This window comes from Tiliqua scincoides, chromosome 6 (genome assembly GCF_035046505.1).
Source record: "Tiliqua scincoides isolate rTilSci1 chromosome 6, rTilSci1.hap2, whole genome shotgun sequence".
Lineage (NCBI taxonomy): Eukaryota > Metazoa > Chordata > Lepidosauria > Squamata > Scincidae > Tiliqua > Tiliqua scincoides.
In genome coordinates this window covers 66,714,152-66,732,945 of record NC_089826.1, presented here as the reverse complement: position 1 = coordinate 66,732,945, position 18,794 = coordinate 66,714,152, and the positions used below count along the sequence as shown (strand labels likewise).

At 44.3% G+C, this 18,794-nt stretch overlaps 1 protein-coding gene across 2 annotated transcripts in view; it reads left to right on the top strand.

Annotated features, from left to right (window-relative positions):
- The first annotated feature begins 8,562 nt into the window (after positions 1-8,562).
- PDGFRA (platelet derived growth factor receptor alpha) overlaps positions 8,563-18,794 on the top strand; it is a 49,226-nt gene continuing 38,994 nt past the window's right edge. For both annotated transcript variants that reach the window (XM_066631644.1, XM_066631642.1), the window contains exons 1-3: positions 8,563-8,611; positions 11,116-11,430; positions 18,150-18,416. In XM_066631644.1, coding sequence (XP_066487741.1) covers positions 8,563-8,611; positions 11,116-11,430; positions 18,150-18,416 — 631 coding nt within the window. The remainder of the gene's footprint in view (positions 8,612-11,115; positions 11,431-18,149; positions 18,417-18,794) is intronic.

The following is an 18,794-nucleotide window of genomic DNA, read 5'->3' as shown; positions in this document are numbered from 1 at the left end:
ATGCAAGGGAGGGCACCAGGATGAGGTCTCTTGTTATCTGGTGTGCTCCCTGGGGCATTTGGTGGGCCGCTGTGAGATACAGGAAGCTGGACTAGATGGGCCTATGGCCTGATCCAGTGGGGCTGTTCTTATGTTCTTATGTACATATTGTGTGTAAGGTATTATGGATGTATTATCCTGGAGCTCCAGCTAGGTAAAGGTGCCTGCTATTATGTTATGGTCAAGTTATCTTTTAGTGACATAAAATTTGAAGGCACTGAGGGAATCTGATAGAAGATAGGTATGTGGTAATGGATGTCTCTGGGCATTTACATTTTCAGGGACACTCAAGGCCAGTTCACATATGAAATGCTGGTCAGTCATTGATGCTGTATCAACTGGTGATTTGCATGCGCAAATGAGTCAGCATAGAAAATATACTTCAGTTAGAGCTTTTGTATTGCTGTCAGCTCCAGCACAGCACTTCCCAATGGTGGTAGTTTTCAGCCAAGGAGCAGCAGCTGTTGAATAATCAAATGATGGACATGCCAGAAGTAGAACTCCCTGGGGTTTTAATACCATGGAGCAAATTGTCCTATAATATGTGAACAAGACATTTGACTGCACATATTAATATGTCATCCAAGTCATGAGGCTTGATTGAAATCCAGGAGTATGAGGTCACACTTGCATTGAACAGGTGACTTAACGGCTTGTAGTTCTCAAATGCAAACTATTTAAAACTTTGTGAAATGATGGTGAAGCACCATTTCAATGTTTCTTCTACTGCAGGGAGGTATCGGACACTTTGGAGTATAATCCACAGCCCCCTCGCTGCACACAATTCAAGCACTTGCAGAATCTGAAGGCCACAAATGGAAGGATGGCATTCAGAAGCAGGCCCATTCTTGAAATGGGTCCAGCTTACCTCTGGAATCCGTCCATGGGTCCTGAAGCAAACTTTCAGCACATCAATGGTCCTTCTGCTGGCATAAGAAAATATATAGGCAACAGAACATAGGCCCCATTTCAGAGTCTGATTGTCCCCTGCCCTTTAATTGTCTCTTTTCCTGGGCTGTAGAAACTTCAAAAAAGTGAAATGCAGTGGGTAATGGCAAGGGAGGGGGAAAGGAAAAAGAGTTTGGGAAATAGATGTGAATCAGATTAAGGAAGAAGTAGCCATGGGGGGTGGGTGGGCAAAACATTTGAGACATAGCCCCTGGACATCTGCTAGGTGGAGAATTTGGCCTTGTAATTCATTAGGGGTTCTTCCCCCCCCCCCCAGTTTATCACATCTGAAACTAGTATAAAAAGCCAGCTCTTTTATTGCTCATTTTTCTTTTCTTTGGAGTCATTGACAGCTTCACAACCCCCCACTATTCCCTGGACTGGGAGTTTTTGGTGAGCTTTATAGGGAAAAGAGCCAAGAACTGTGAAAAGTTGCAGGTGGCCCCCTCCACATGTTTAAATGAAGCTTGCAAAATATACAGCTTTCTTCAAAATGATTTTCTTTTTTTATTAGGCTTTCTTGAGGCTTTCTGGGAAAAGAAGGATTTGGTTGATGACTGTTTCCTCAGGGGAGGCAAGACTTGTTAGCACGTGATGATCCATAATATTCCAGTCCTTTGCCTTTGTTGGATAATCTCGCCATTATGCAGAACTGAAAACAGAAAGGTTTCTTACTTAATTCTAATAACGCTAGGGCAGTTTCTTGGGCGACAGGGTCATGACTCCTGACTAAAGCAAAACAGAAATACAAATTATTTCCATTTTAAAATTGCAGTTTTCCAGCAGATGTTGTTTAGGCAATCTGGAGCCATTCCAAATTTGATCTGCCACCAATGACACAAAATTTCCATCAGTCAAAGGACCGAAACAAGGTTGCATTACTGTGGTTCAACACCGCCATCTTCTGGCCAGTTAGAGTAATTGCCGACAAATTATGTTCTTGAATCAGCAGAGAACTCCTTGTTTCTTCAATGTGATTCAGCATGAAATTTCACAGGTAGGGTCAAGAGGTATTTTAGGAAGGAAGAAAGAATTTATTTTCTTGCTTCTGTCTGTCCTCCCTGGCTCCATTCCATTCTCTTTCCTTTCCTTTCCAAAGCATTCCTTTCCAAAGCATTTTCCAAAGCACTCTGTCTTTCCTTTCCAAAGCATGCCCCTTTCTGGGGCATTTGGTGGGCCGCTGTGAGATACAGGAAGCTGGACTAGATGGGCCTATGACCTGATTCAGCAGGGCTCTTCTTATGTTCTGAAGCCAGTTCTCTGACTCCTCTTTGTCCATCAGCACTCTAGAGATGTTCCTGCCAGACTGTGAGAAAGAAAGAGAATGTTGAGAAGTGGCCATTATAAATTGGGAAAGTGAATGAGATTAGTTTATCTAACAGTTTTATACCCAATACTGACTCCCCCTCCCCGATTTATTTGTACTATGAGACTGATGATTTGTATTTATAGATATAAATATATATAGGTACTAAAGGAAAAAAATTTAAATGTTCACGTAGTCTAGTCATATGCATGTTTTACTCAGAAACTGTTAAATAGAGTTCCATGGGGCTTACTCCCAAGTAAGCTTACATATGATTGCGTTGTTTTTTGCACTGAAGAATGGTGGAACAGCTGATTTGGTTTTTGATAACTTTTCTTTCAAATCTCGCCCTTCCACAGATGGCAGGCCAAATTCCCCTTTGAAATGTACCCCACAGTGAATGGAATCAACAATTTGTATAATATGTTCCATACACTATAAGGAAAGTTTGGGGGGGAAAAAATATGATATAGAATTTGATTGCTGTGTTTTCTGATGATTCTTGTTAATCTGACCATCATCATAAGATAAATGTTTACTTGAAGGCACAAAAAAAATCAACAGGCTAGAATGGAGTCATGGTAATTTTGATCATATTAATATAGAATCTTGAGACAAAGGAAATGTAAAGAATCAGAACAATAATGTTAAGGCTGCAACTAACAATGGATGCTTCCCAGTCAGTCAATACCAAGCACTTTTAAGGGCTCAATCCTATCTCCTGCCAGTCCATAGCATGCAACATCACTGCATGCTATGGGGAGGGAAACAGAAAGCCCAAGAGAAGTATCTGTAAGTAAAAATCTTTGCTATGTTCCTCCCCGTAGGCCAGCTGGACTTCAATGAGTTTCCTTGGACCTATGCTCACTATTTAGCTGCATAAGCCCAAGGAGACTCAAGGGGAGCACAGTTCAGTGTGAGGAAAGGCGAATAGAATATTAGTAAGTATGGCTGTCACCAACACCCTTCCTGTCCTGCCCCTGCCTCAACTGCCACACTGCCTGGCCTTCTCCAGGATGGTTTTCAAGGCTCTGCTGGAGATTGCTGCTGATTCCAGGAGATTCTAGGTCAATGCTGGTGGCTTTGTAACCCTATGGGTGAAAAGTTTTTATCTCTTCAATATTCACAAGCCTTTAAGTTTAGGTTGCCCTTTGGTCATTTTTTTTTTAAACTAAAATGTTTTATATGCTCTCCAATCTACTGATCATTTTGATCATTGTTCAGAATTAAATGGTCTGCATCAGTGTTTCTCAAACTGTGGGTCAGGACCCACTAGGTGGGTCACAAGACAATTTCAGGTGGGTCCCCAATGTTTTATTTTTAATACATCAGACTTGATGCTATGATGGCATGTGACTGCATTTGGGGAAATGTTTACAGACCTGTACTTTTCACAAGCTACTATATATGTTCTTTTAGCAATGATAGTAAATGGGACTTACTCCTGGGTAAGTGTGGGTAGGATTGCAGCCTAGGATTGTTAAAAATGTTCCTGCTTAATGATGACATTATGATGATAATGATAATGTCCAGTCATGACAAGTGGGTCCCAGTGCTAAATGTGTGAGAACCACTGGTCTACATTAATTTGAAAGAGACTTTATACTTCATTCAGATCAGTTTTTTCAAGATCATTCAGCAGAGGCACACACATGTTCTTTTCTTCTCAGTCTAGGTGGGGTTTGTTTTAAGTGAACTTTATTCCAGAATGTTCACTTTATTCCCAGCATGGAATATCATGTTAGCTATGTGATTTAAATTCTCCAACTTGTTGGTATGCCAGCTCCTTCCAGTCTCTCTCTCCCCCACCCGCACCCCTCTCTCTTTCAAAATCAGATAGCTCTAAAGCCTGGAACTCAAAGTTTATATAGAGTAAGTTCCATTGAATTCAGTTGGTCTTGCTTCTGCTTAGATATCTAGGATTGAACCACAAGTATAGATGATAGAGGCAGCTTGAAGTAATAGGGGCTAACAAACCAAAGCAGACTATGGGAATTCTTTAATGATGTCTGTAATGTGGCTTCTTTATCTAGCAAAAAGGCAGGATAGAGCTGTGATAAAAAGTGGGGGAAAGAAAGCTGGGAGGGAAGATGACTTTGATGTCCAAGAGCCTGTTATCAGTAGGAGTCAGTTACATAAACACATGGCCATTATAGCTAATTGAAAAACCAAGGCAAATGACTTGTTTCTGCAGGAATGCCATCAGCTGAATTTCTGAAGTTGTTGTGCAGGAGTCTGTTTGATGCTAGCTTGTCAGTCTTGGTGGTGAAATGCAGGTTGTGATTCACCCACCACTCCTACAAGGGAAGACTTATGGCAGTTGCAGTCATCTCAGTGGCCAGTAAATCATTCCAGCCTCTCTCAGGTTTAATGCTCTACACTGACATGCTGTTAAGTTCATAATGTAGTGTGCACCACACACACCACCTGTGTTTTATAACCTTGGAACCATTTTTCACAGATGGCAATGAGTCAAGCTGTGATCCTTTGCACAGGGATTTGGAATTAAGTCTTGCTCAACTCAGTGCAACTTATTTAAAGAGGCTTTGCTAGTGCCTTTAGTCTGCTGCTTGAAGCATTCACTTCTTTTATTGAGCAAAGAGATGTTACACAAACGAGGGCCCAATCCTATTCATTTTCTAGTGCTGGTGCAGCTGTGCCAATGGGCCCTGCACTGAGTCCTGTAGTGAGGAGGCAGTCACAGAAGCCTCCTCATCTTATGCAAAGATTTGTTCCCTTAACCTCTGGGCTGCATTGCAGCTACACCAGTGCTGGGAAGTTGGCTAGAATTGGGTCCTGAGTCTGATATAACAGCACTGTAATATTTCACTTTCATTTAATTGTTTGTTACAAGAGGAAGGAGGTACTGATTGTCAGTTGTAAGGTAATATGCCTTGGATGATGATGATGATGATGATGATGATGTTGATTCACATTTTTATACCACCCTTCCTCTAAGGAGCTCAGGGTGGTGTGCCTAGTTCCTTCCCTCCTTTTATCCTCACAACAACTCTGTGGGGTAGGTTAGTTTGAGAGACAGTAACTGGCCCAAGGTAATCCAGGAAGCTACATGGCTAAGTCGGGATTTGAACCTGGATCTTCCAGTTCTAAGTCCAACTACAGAATTGGATTGCAGCCTTAGATTTGTAACATGCCTCAAAGATTTGGTAGCTGACCATTGCATGTCATCTACCAAATACTGTAAATACCATTGCATGTCATCTACCAAATACTGTTGAACAAATATCTGTGGATGTCAAGCACTGCATATCAGACAGTTGGTAATGATTATCAAAACGTCTGGTGAATGTCTGACATAATTGAGAAAAATGTTGGTTTCATCCTTAGCTTGTTGCTTCGTCCTTAGCTCATTGAGCACAGGGTACATGCAGTGTTCAGTTTAGCCACAGGTATGTGCCGCCTTGCTAAGGTAACTGTGTCACTGTGCTTAAGGTAATTAGAGCCTTAGGACCCAGTCTTATGGGTCTCCAGTGCTGGCACTGAGTGGTGCAAATGTGCCATAAGGCACGTCCGGGACACCTGGAGAGGAGGGAGTGCCAGGGCCAGCCCAGCACCACTCAATGCTGGGCCCAATGCCGAACGGACGCTGCCCAGAACAAGCTAAGAGCTCGGTGGCAGTAAAGGCCTTTGGGGTAGGGGGAAGGCATTCCAGGGTGAGGAAGAGGGTGGGGTGGGGACTGGCCCGAGAGGGGGATGGGACTGGTAGAGCCCTGCTCTGCTGGATCCTATCCTCTGTCTTGGGCTACAAAGCCTGACGTGGAAGCTCTCACATCTTGAGACTTGAGAAGCCCTATTGTGGAATTGGGGCTTTCCTTGGGGAAGGGGGCAAAAGTTGGGCCAGTGGATATTCCGTTTTGGGATAGGATTGGCCTGTTAGTGGCCCTGTAAGTGTGCATCATGAATGCTGTCTTTGGGGAGCCTCCTGCACGCTATAGAAACAGGCCAGTTCTCCCACTCGTAAAGTAATTTCCATTGGCTTCAAAGGAGGTTTTACTGGAAAAGAGAGGTTGGTGCTTGCCTTTTGGATAGGAGCAGGAGGGCAGTTTGATTATCCTAGACTGTAAATTACTCATGGTACTCAGAGACAAGGTTGCCAGTTGTGGGGAGATTATCTGTTGATTTATGGCAATTCACTGTGCAAAAGATTAAAAGAGAATCAGGTGATGGTGGTAATGTCATGCTCTTCAGATGATGAAATGTTATATAAACATGGTGACATGTTCTTCCTTGGGTCTAGCTAAAGAGTTTCCATATAAGCAACTGACCAAGGGAATTATGATTTCTCAATGGAAATACATCTAAAAATGTTAACAAAAATAGCAAAACTAAAAACTTCAAATCGTGACAGACTCTTCCCTTCTGTGAACAGTGTAATGTGCATTGGAGTCAGCATGTTTGCTGAGAAGTAAGCAACTTAAATGTGCAGAGGATTGCACATTTAAGTGGGATCGCTCCCACTTAAATGTGCAGAGGATTGTAGCCTCAGAATTTGCACTGAAGATAATTTCATTCTAGCTATTCAGTATTGAACTGAACTAGATCAAAGCTAGACCTGTGTTTCTTCTAGGAACTGATATAGCAACTAGCTTGGGACCCAATACTATCCGACTTTCCAGTGCCAGTGCAGCCTGGAGGTAAGGGAACAAACACTTCCTTACTTTGAGGAGGCTTCCGTAATTACCTTCCTGTTACGGAAAGGGCTGTTTTGTTTAGGGGAATTATTACACTGCCCTTATTGGAACATCAGGACCTTAGGCTGGATAACAAGATGGCGTAATGCAGAGAAATTCCCTTTTGCTTGAAGAGGAGACTAAGAGAAAGATAACTTTCAGTAAAGATTATGGATTTATTATAAAAGAACAAAGGTAAAATAATGGAGAAATAATAAAGGTATGTTTCTTGAACCTAATGATTGAATACAGTGTACATAGCTTTCATGGTGGTTACGTATGGAGAGTATTGGGTGTATCTGAGGAAGGGGGTTGTAGGGAAGGCTTTTAGGGATCCCTGCTCTGCCAACCCCAGCTGCTAGCTAAAGATGGGAAGAGAAGGGGAGGAAGGGGGGGAAGAAGGGAAAGCGTTTCCAGGCGCAAGATAGTTACTTGTCCTGTAGAGCAGTTGGAGTGTGTGTGGGGGGGAGAGTCCTGTGAAGAGGACCCTCTGACACAACACAGATGTGTTGGGTCTGGAGAGGGGGGGGGAGAGGAAGACCTCTCTTATAAGTCGGTTGGAAGACAGTGCATAGTGCTGAGCTGGAAGGTAGTTTGATTGCTAACACAATGCTGGGTGCTTGGAGTACTGCTTTCATATGTATATGTTTGAATGGGGATCAGAATGTAGGTATCAGTTATCAGCAAAATTTAATCAGGGGGTCAATGGCTGGCTTCCTAGCAAAGGTAACTTAAAGACTGTGTGGAAAAAATACAGGATGTAGGTACAATACAATGAATCAGAAACAATTTCAACCCCGAAATCATGGAAGGCAGTTCAAGTTTGCATACAGTAATGTAGGAGATGCTTAAATGGTGATTGGATTAAGACACAAGTCTTCCTCCCATAATGTGTGACTATGGGGTGGGGTGGGGTGGGGTGGAGGTTGTATAAACTAACTGAGCTTGTGGTTTGACCAAAGTTCTGGAAATGTGACCTGTATGCTGGGAGAACAGTTTAGCTTGCATATTATAGTCCATAATAGCATAACCAGATATAGAGAGAGAAAATCACAGCTACAAGGCAAAAGGGGGGGGGATTTTCATGTAACACTCCTACCACAGGATGCAGCACACACCCCATTGGCATGGCTACACCAGGGTTGGAAAGTGGATAGGATTTGGCCCTAAGTGATTATAACTCAGCTCAAATTTCACTTCTATGATGAGTTCACAAAGTGGATTTAACCATTTCCTCTCAGCCTCAGTCTCCCCCATTGTAATATGGAGATAATAATATTCACCCTAAAATTTTACAATAAAGACTGAAACATGCCATGCCATCTGAAACACTCTGGATGCACCTAATTGTATCCCTGGTGGATGTAACATGGATCTGGTCTTGAATATAAAAGTGAACAGGCTAAAGCTGGACACACCTGGTGGAATTTTTCACTTTTGACAGTACAGAACCTTTAACATAAGTGACATATACTTTCAAGTTGCTGATACTTATCACAGATGTACTATAGTCATTTTCTGTATCTTCATTAATTGTGTCTTTCTTATTTCCTCCTCTGGTTTCAGTTAACCATCACAATGGGTCCTTCCTGTAGGACATTCCTGATCCTGGGGTGCCTCTTGACAGGTAACAGTATTCCTCTTTTGGAAGATGTTATTGAGTTCAGAATTCTGAAGTAGTATACAAGTAGTACCCTCTTTGGACTGCTTAAGCCATCTAAAACAACTTCTGGCCCGATACTATTCCAGTCCAGTGTGCATGGTTCAGGGCCACTGATACCACATCCATTGCATCCTGCGCTCTGGCAAGGAGAGATAAGTAAAGGGAAATTTCATTTAACTCCTTGGCTGCTGCCTGGTCCCCTATGGGACTCCTCGAAGCTACGTTAGCTCTTTTGTTGGTGTAGCTTTGTGGAACCTTGTAGGGGTGTCTCTGGACCGGTTCCGGGGTTTCAGAAATGGTGCCCCATATCCACTGGCAGGTGCCACTTCCTCCACTGGCAGAACCCCATCAGCAGCTGGTCTGCACTGCATCGCTGGGGGCATGAGGCCTTCCAACCTTTACACGAGCAGCAGTGCTCTGCAGAGCTGTTGCCATGACGACATACCTCATGGTATGCCAGCGTACCGCAAGGATAGAATTGGGCCATTAGTCTCACTGAATGTTCGCATATATTGAACAAAGACAAAGAGAACTTGATTATTCTTATGATGAGAATCTGATTTCAAAGAAAAACTGGTTCCATGAGTCTGCTTTTTGTTTTCCCCTCAACACCCCATTATTTCTCTTCCTAGAGAGGATATGATAGATACCCTTCTATTTCTTTACCCAGCATGTAATTGGTCTATCAAACTCCTTGCCACAGGATGTGGTGATGGTGTCTGGCCTCAGTGCCTTTAAAAAGGGATTGGACAGATTTATAGAAGAACAGGCCGACAGTGGTTACAAGCCATGATGGATATGAGCAACCTCCTGGTTTCAGAAGTAGGCTACTTCAGAATGCCAGGTGCAAGGGAGTGGCAACAGGATGCAGGTCTCTTGTGGTCTTGTGTGCTCCCTGAGGCATCTAGTGGGCCACTGTGAGATACAGGAAGATGGACTCCATGGGCCTTTGGCCTGATCCAGAGGGGCTCTTATGTGGACACAAATTCTCAAGTAGAGTCAGCACCAGGTTGTTGGAGGCTCTCAGATAAAGCCATGCACTGGGTCCTCCCTCGAATGTTGCCCCCCCATGTCCCCCCAACGTGTAGTTGGTGATGTGCAGCAGTAATAATGGCTTCTCCCATCCCATCACTGGCCAATGGGAGCATCCCTCAGTGATCTTGTGATAACATAGCCTCTGAGAGACACTACCCTTTTTAGTTGAAGGTGCTAGGTATAGCAATGGCATGAATCTCTCAGCTGACTTGTTTCACCATTGTCTAGTGGTATACTAGCACTAGTGTATTGGGGGGTTTGGGGTTCAGTCTGGCCAGGTGAGCCCTCAGCCAGTACCTGACTTGGCCCACCTCTGACATCAGTCCAGGTGTTAAGCATACTGTATTTAGCTCTAAAGACAAACATTTACAGCCCAATCCTAAGTCCCTGTGTGGCGATGTAGTGGCATCAGTGTGGCTTCCGTTGTATCCCATGGGGGAGTTTTGGCATGTGGAGGCCTCCTTGGGATAAGGAAACATTTGTTTACTATGCCCTGGGATAAGCCCCATCAGCCGCCATGGATGTGTGCCAGATGGACTTGGATGTAGGCCATGGACTTGGACATGTGCCAGATCTATAGCTGGCACAACTCTGCATTGACCTGTGAAGTTGGATCTAACAGGCAGGTATTGCTGTTGCTGAACCCACCGCCTTCCTAGGCCCAATCCATCCTCCTCTCAACCCATAGCCTCCCTTTTCCGCTCACCCCCTGCCCTGTTCCACCCTTCCCAACTTTCCTCCTGACCCCTAGCCACCTACAGTGGCAGCCAGGCCATGTCCACTGGCACATTTGCAACAGCCATAAAGCTGTTTACACCCTCAGAATGTGCATTCTGCTGGCACAAATGGTCAACAGGATTGTATTGTAGGAATACAAGGAATTGTATCCTCCCTCATGGTTCCACAAATGGAAGGTGTTTTGATTCTCAAGGGAGGGGAGGTGATATTCACCAATCTTCCTTTAATCTTTAGCAAACATTCCCTTACCCACAGGAAATCTTTGCATCTGCTCCCTCCTTGCATGATGCAGCGGTACCAGTTTTGTCATCGCTGCATCAGTGGGGGGGGGGGGAAGCATGGTTTTGGGCTGATAATTACATACATATTGTTACACCTGATATCTCTTAATGGGAGATGTGGCTGCCTATATTAAAAGCATGTGTTCCACATGCTGCAGAATGGTTGGCAACCTTCAGTCTCGAAAGACTATGGTATAAGCCTACAGCACCCAGTATTCCCAGGCGGTCTCCCATCCAAGTACTAACCAGGCCTGACCCTGCTTAGCTGAGGTCAGATGAGATCACTGTGACCTCTTTCATAAAAATGGCCAGTGATCAAAGTGAGGTAATAATTTATTTCCTCACAAATAGTAAGGTAAAAATACTGTTCCTAGCAACATGTCACACTTTTCTTTCTTTTTTTACTTTTCACAGGACCACGGCTAGTCTTTTGTCAGCCATTACTCCCCACAATTTTTCCAAATGAAGACGAAATGGTTGTTCAGCTGAATTCCTCCTTCACCCTGAGGTGCTCTGGAGACAGTGAAGTGAGTTGGCAATACCCAATACCTGAAGGGAATTATACTGTAGACATCAGGAGTGAAGAGAACAACAGTGGCCTTTTTGTGACTGTGCTTGAAGTGGTCAAAGCTTCGGCATCTCACACTGGATTGTACACTTGTTACTACAATAATTCTCAAGAGGAAGATGGTGAGGTGGAAGGAAAGGATATCTATGTCTATGTACCGGGTAAGTTGAGTCATGACGCTGTATCTATGGTGGGCTTCCATGGGGCTCCTGGATGGCATGGTTGTGGAGAGACTTGAAACGATGATGGTTCTTCCAGTAGATTAAGGGCACAATTCACTTTCCAGCACCAACATAAGGGCAATGCAACTCTGAAGTAAGGCAACAAACATTGTGTAACCTTGAGAAACCCTCCATGACTGCCCCCCAACTGCAAGATGCAGTACATGCCCCACTGATACAGGTAAGCCAGTACTGGAAAGTTGCTTAGGATTGCGCTCTAAAATGAATATTTTTGGAGCTGTTCTAAAATATAATACAGAGCACTTCCTAGGTCTGAATTTGCAAACCATACCTCTCGAAAAATGTGAACTTATTTTGAAAGATTGGAGAAAGATTGTTTGGAGAGACAGTAGTTTTAAAAATTTTTTAGGGAATCTTTCTGAGACCTCTTGCATGTTCCCTACGTATGCACTGAAGAGGATTTTGGACAAGATTTTTGTTCACACTGCCCATTATCTGTTAACCCTTGTCATCACTCTGCGTGAATTTTATGCACACCCTACAGCAGCAGTTCTCAAATTATGTGTTCAGGACCTACCAGTGGATTGTGATCCAATTTTTGGTGGTTTGTGAAACTGGGGCAGATTATGTACATCAAGGGTTAAACAAGCTGCTACTTGTGGGGGGAGCATAGCTGCCCAATCACCATTATATTCCCCCTTGGCATTAATATATCAGGCAGTTGCCTCTAGGGTGGCACTGGGACCCACTTTTCAGCACTGGGACCCACTTTTTAGAATGGCAATCTGTTGGGACCACCAGAAGTGACGTCATTAACCTGGAAATGATGATATGGCCAAAAGTGACATCATCAAGAAGGAAAATTTTTAACAATCCTAGGCTGCAATCCTATCCACATTCACCCAGCAGTAAGCCCCATTGACTATCATTGTTAAAAGCATAGCCTGTTAAAAGTACAGATCTGTAACATTACCCCAAATTCAGTCACATACCATAGTAGCATCGTCTAATATAATGAAAATAAAATATTGAAATGAATGGGAACCCACCTGAAATTAGCTTGCAACCTACCTACAGCCCAATTCTGAGCTGCCTGGGGCTGCCACAGCACCAAAATGGCAGTTGGGGCATCCAATGTGCCCCAGGCAGCTGTTGCTGCCTCCTCAGGAGAAGGGGACTTTGGTTCCTTCTTCCGCTTAAGGAAGGTAGCTCTACAATGGGGCTACTCGATTCTGTGCCCACTATCGAGCAGGCGCAAAGTAACAGAGTTCTGTGTCAAGCTGAGGGGCTCTATGTGGGGCTCTGGATCCAGTGGAGCTGAGTTCCACTGGTTCTGCCCCCCTCCCTCCCCTCCCCTGCCACGCCTCCTTCCCGCCTCACCCCGCACCTCCCACTCATCTCTTTGCTGCCAAGCAATCTGGGCGACTGCCGAGTGGCAAACTGCCAGCTTCCCACTGGCGCTGGCCCAGTGTGGACTCGCACTGGGGTAGCCGTGGCACTGGCTGCCACTAAGCCCTGCGAATGTGCCTTACAGCATGTTTGCAACAGTGTGTGCTGGCAGAAAGCCATTGCACAGAGCTCAGGATTGAGTTCCTAGTGGGTCCTGACCCACAGTTTGAGAAGCACTGCTCTAAAAAATTTGAGAACCCACTGCCCTACAAAATACCTAATACTTATAGGTGAGCATCACTGGCTATTGGTAGTGGCAGGCAAATTACCCCTCAGAGGAGCTTGCCTGACCTTACTGATCTTCTCACTGAGATATCCTTGAATAGCAGCTGAGGAATCCGAGAATCCCAGCCTCCCCCAGAACACAATTAGAAAACCATTATCACAGTTTGTTTTAGAATTAAGGAATCAGTTGAGTCTCTTCAAAACATTTTCCCCTATTGAAGTTTGAGATCCAGGGGGATTGTGTTTTACGTATGCAAAGAAGTCCCCCACTGTCATAATGAAAACTAAAGAGTGTGCAATGACTGCAAACATAAGAAAAACCCTGTTGGATCTAGGCCACTAGACAAATCTAGTCCAGCTTCCTGTGTCTCACAGTGGCCCACCAGATGCTGACTGACATGACAGATAGGAGACACCTATAGGCTCAATCCTGCCGAGCGCAGAGTATGCTGGAGTGCAGTAGCATAGCCACGGGGTGGTCAGTACAGCAGGCACTGCAACACGCAGTATAAGTGGCCCCTTCCATTCACTGTCAGAACCATTGGGGGCAGTGACACAATGCGCAGGGGTGGCAGGAGCTGGGGCTGGTCAGGTCTGGCACTGGCCGAGGGCCCACCATGCCTATTAGAAAGCTCACCTGATCTGGCTGAGCCTTCTTTCAATTGTAAAAATCCCTACGGGGATTTAATTAGCCTGCCTATGTAAACCACCTTGAATAAAGTCTGAGGAGAAATCTGACGACCAAGAAAGGCGGTATATAAATACCTGTATTATGATAATGATGATTGATGAAAGTGTGAGCAGGGCTTACCATGCAGGGACCAGTGTCTGCTTGCTTACCATGCAGAGACCAGTGTCAAAGGGACCTTTGTCTAAGTCTATAGGGTAAATCTATACTGCGGATTTTCATAGTTTCATGTGGGGTAGTTGTATCTGAATTACTACTGGGACAAGTGCTGTGGGGGCATCAGGTGAGGCAGAACCACCTCATCATAGTCCACAGAGAATAGTCACAGCCTCCACCACTACGACTAAGCATGTACTTCACATGCACACACGGACTCAGTGGGTAGAGTACATATACAGTCACAGGTGAGGCTGCAGCTATTTTCTGTGGACTACTGTAGGATGGTTCTGTTTCACCTGATGCCCCCACACTGCACATCCCTGCTACTAAGGTGGCTTTTCCATTTGTCCAGAGGTAACTTCTATTTGAGATTTTCCCTTTGGAAATGAGTTCCCCAGAGTTGCTGATCCTAAATGGTTTCTTTTTGTTCTTTATTATGCTAATGAAAATGTCTCTTTCCATTATGAATGATCTTTTTTTTAAAGAGAGCCATAACTTTGTCTGGAAAAACAATGAAGGCACAGGTGGAAGCCATTTTCTTTATTGAAAGCAGAAAGCTTTTAAAAGCTATATGCTGAAAGAAATCCAAAGCAAAATGAGCAGGGCAATGGAACTCTGAGAATACCCTTTGTGCACATTACATTTGGAAACCAAATACATTGAATTTATGGGATATAGGCATATATGCTGTGATCTTTGAATAACTGCTGCAAGGTCTGTCAGCATGTATTGCAAATTCTTGTTTTGCTGGGTTTTGACTTCTATCTACTCAATGTTTTGTTTTATTTTTTCCCCTATCAAATGTGATAAACGTCCCAAGCTTGCGAAAGTGATTTTGTCATGATTACAAGACTAACTTGGATACTCTGAGATCTGGGTTTTTAAACAAGGAGGAGACTCTTTACTATAAAAGTTTGCAAGACTGTAGGATATGGTTTCTTTCTGCTTAGATCAGGGGTGTCCAAAGTTTTTGGCAGGAGGGCCACATCAGATCTCTGACACTGTGCTGGGGGCCAGGGGAAAAAAGAATTAATTTACATTTAAAATTTGAATAAATTTACATAAGTTTACATAAATGAATATATTAAAGATGAACTTATATGAATGAATGAAGGTCTTACAATAGCTCAAGGCCTATAACAGACCTTGCACAAAGCAAGGCTGGCCTTTCCTTTGCTGCCGCTATTGCATCACAGATGTGAAACAGCAAGCAGTGGAGGTAGCCCTCATTCCGCAGCTCATGCGAGAGGTCAAACAGTTGTCCTCACACTGAGAACAGTTGCGTCGGGCCAGTGTGGGCTCCAACAAATCCCTGGAGGACCAGAGGCTCATTGGAGACTGGGGGCTCCCTGAGGGCTGCATTGAGAGGTCTTGAGGGCCACAAGTGGCCCCAGGGCCAGGGTTTGGGCATCCCTGGCTTAGATCAATGAACGACCTTAATCTGAACTGCTTATTAACAGCACTGCATGTACTCTGTGCAAAAAGAAATAAATCAAAATTTCATGGTGAGAGATACCAGGACCTGACACAGAGAAAAGCTTTATTCTGCCACCTGTATAAAGGATATAAATTGAGCAACTTTGCATGATGTATCTTATTTTGCATAAATGATTCTGCATTTTTTTTTCCTGTTCTGTTTCTACTGGTCATGGGGAGGGAGATATGTAGCTCCCTTTATGTCAGTGGTTCCCAACCTTTAGGCACCTGTGGACCACGGGAATTGGCATTAGTGTGGACCACGTGCAACCAGGGCCTCCAAAAAGAATTTTATCAGGGGAATACATGTTTCTTTAAGGCCCCTTCCCAAAGGGGGAGGGAAGGGGGTGAAACAGAGTGGGGGAGGGTGGTGACATGGTTGGGCAGAACGGGTGGGGAGGAGGCAAAACAAGGCAGGGGGAGGGTGACCACAGCAGGAAGAATCTTTGGAGCCCAGTTCTAGCTGCCCACACAGTGTCAGCTGCTAGATGCAGTAAAACAAAAAAGCAAACACACTCCTAAGTTCTAAGATTTTTTAAATATAGAAAGTGATTGCAGAAAATTAGATCATCATATTTAGGCTCACACTGGAATGGAAAGTGTCCTGTGTGTATCAAAACATTCTTCTGCAGCTGTGGGACTACAGTTGCGTCCTTGATACACTCCTTCATGGTAAGCAGATCCACAAGCCAAAGTGATACAATAGCAGGCCAGTTTCTTCCCAGATTTGACAGTATTCAGGAGTGTCACGTATGCATTCCTTGGCCAAGCACATATGGCTTGTGGCAGCCACAGCTGCCATACACCCAGCATCCCATGTGAGCCGCAAGTCTGGGTGAGATTGGAAAACAGAAGATTCTAGAAAATTTCTGGAGGCCCTTCTAAGGCTCCTGGGACCCCTATGGGGCCCTGGGCCCAGGTACAAATTACCCCCTGAACCCCCTCTTGCGGGCCCTGCATGAAACCTTCACCCCTTCACACAAAAAATACAATTAAATTTGTAGTAATTAGAGATTTATTAGATGTGTTATTTACAGTGAAGATTTGTGGTTTGTTGGCTTTTGTGGGCAGTTCATTCTCCACCCTCTCTGGTGGTCCATGGGAGAGCATGCTGGAAGTGATCAAAAGCCATCTTTTTTTCCCTGAGACTTTGCAGACCACTTCTCAGGGTCTCTCGGACCACCTGTGGTCCCCCAACCACAGGTTGGGAACCAGTGCTGTATATCAAGCCATATCCTTAGATCATCTGCTTCAGTATTGTTGATGCTGGCTGTGGCTCTCCATGATTTCAGATGGGGACCGAGGCAAAGCTGGAGATGCTATGTGATGGATGGAACCTGGAAGCTTCTGTATGCAAAAAATGTCTGGGTACCACTGAGCTATGACTGTATTCCAGTGGTTGGCTGGGTCATGATGCCCCGCAGTCTCTGTTTCCCAGCTCAGCCGGGTTCTGCCATTTTGGATCCCACAAGATGGCAACACCTGGAGAACAGGTACAAAGGGCCCCTATGGATATCCCACGAGGGACCTCTGTGGATATCCAATGAGTGTGCCACAATGTTACCAAAAAGGGCTGTTATGTTTTAAGGGGAATTATTATATTACCCTTTTGGAAACTTCAGGATCGCAGGCTAGATAACAAGACAGCGTAATGCAAAGAAATTCCTTTTTAGCTTGAAAAGAGACTGAGAGAAAGACAACTTTCAGTACAAGATTATAGTTTTATTACAAAAGCACAAAGGTAAACATAATGCACATTTCTTGGTTCTAGTTCTTGAATATATATTGTACCTAGCTTTCATGGTGGTTGGATGTCAGCAGTATTTGGTGCATCTGAGGAAATCAGGAAAAGGGAAAGATTTCAGGGAAGGATTTTAGGGGTCCCTGATCTGCCAACCCAGTTGCTGACTAAAGATGGGTAGAGAAGGGGAGAAAAAGGGGGGGAAGCAGGGAAAAGGTTCCAGATGCAAGATATAGTTACCTGTCCTGAGGAGCAGTTGGATGGGAGGGGGAAGAGTCCTATGGAGGACCTCTGCCTTGATGGGCAGCCAGAGAGAGAGAGAGAGAGAGAGAGAGAGAGAGAGAGAGAGAGCACATGGCAGCCTTCTCTTTTAAGGGTTTTTGCTGTGACCTGGATGCTGACCTAAATGACCCGGATGTGGCCTAGAGCTGTCCTGGATGCGCATGCTCACTACACACAGTGGGACGCGTGGAGCATGCAAGAAAAACAGGATGACCGGGTATCAGCCATGACTGACCTCCTGGGGGGGGGGGGGAAGGCAGTTTGCAAACTTAAGAGTACTTAAGAGTGATTAAGCTACAACAATAGGAAACATTTAAACAAAGATCTACAGCGATTAAGACAACAATTTACCCTTTAGACTTTGCTGCTAAAGTCTTTGCTGCTAAAGTCTTTGCTGCTGTGTGCATGGAGAGCTGGAGTTAGTGTAAACTTGTGACTTTTACCAGGGTTCTGGAAATTGGGCCTGTTTGCTTGGCCTGTATGATATTTTAGTCCATAATAACATAACCAGATATAAAAGGACAAAAGGAAAAAGGGGATTTTCACGTAACAGCAATCCCTTAACACATTGTGGCACACACTGTGGGAACCCCTAGATTACAGTACGAAGGCCCAAGAAATTAAAGTTACCATTCTCTGTACACTTTTTGATGGGAAAAATCCTCTTCGTCTCAACAGATCCAGCTGTCCCTTTTGTTCCTACATCCCAAGAAGAAGAGTTTGTCGTCGTCACTGATGAAGATGAGTCTTCCATCATCCCTTGCCGCACAACCAACCCTAATGCTCAAGTAACTTTAATGAACGGTGAAGGGAAAATCACTTATGCCTTTTACGACAACAAGCAGGGCTTCATTGGAAACTTTTCTGCTGGCTCTTATACATGCAAGACCACTGTCAAGACAGTAGAATTTCTCTCTGGGGAATTTGTCGTCTATGTTTACATAGGTACCTGTTTATATACTGTCTCAAAAGGAGGGACAAAATGATGAGTTTGAGTTGCTTGTCCTGCTCTGATGGGTGTAATTGCTGATAATTTAAGATAAAGTTAACATAGCAGTAGAGATTAGGAAATGCCCTGTATTGACTGCCCCCAACACTGATTACTGTGTTACTGTTCCACAAAGATGCTCTGCAGATAGATCTCCATATCATCCTGAAGCCCATGACCCTACCATTCAACCCTATTCCTCATTATGAGGGTTGTATCTCATATTTGACAAAACCACAGCTGCTTGCAACATGTTCTGAAACCAAAGAGTACCACAGCTGGCCAGACCCTGCAGAGTCAGCAAGGGTACATAGCTTAATTTTCCTTTTGGAAAA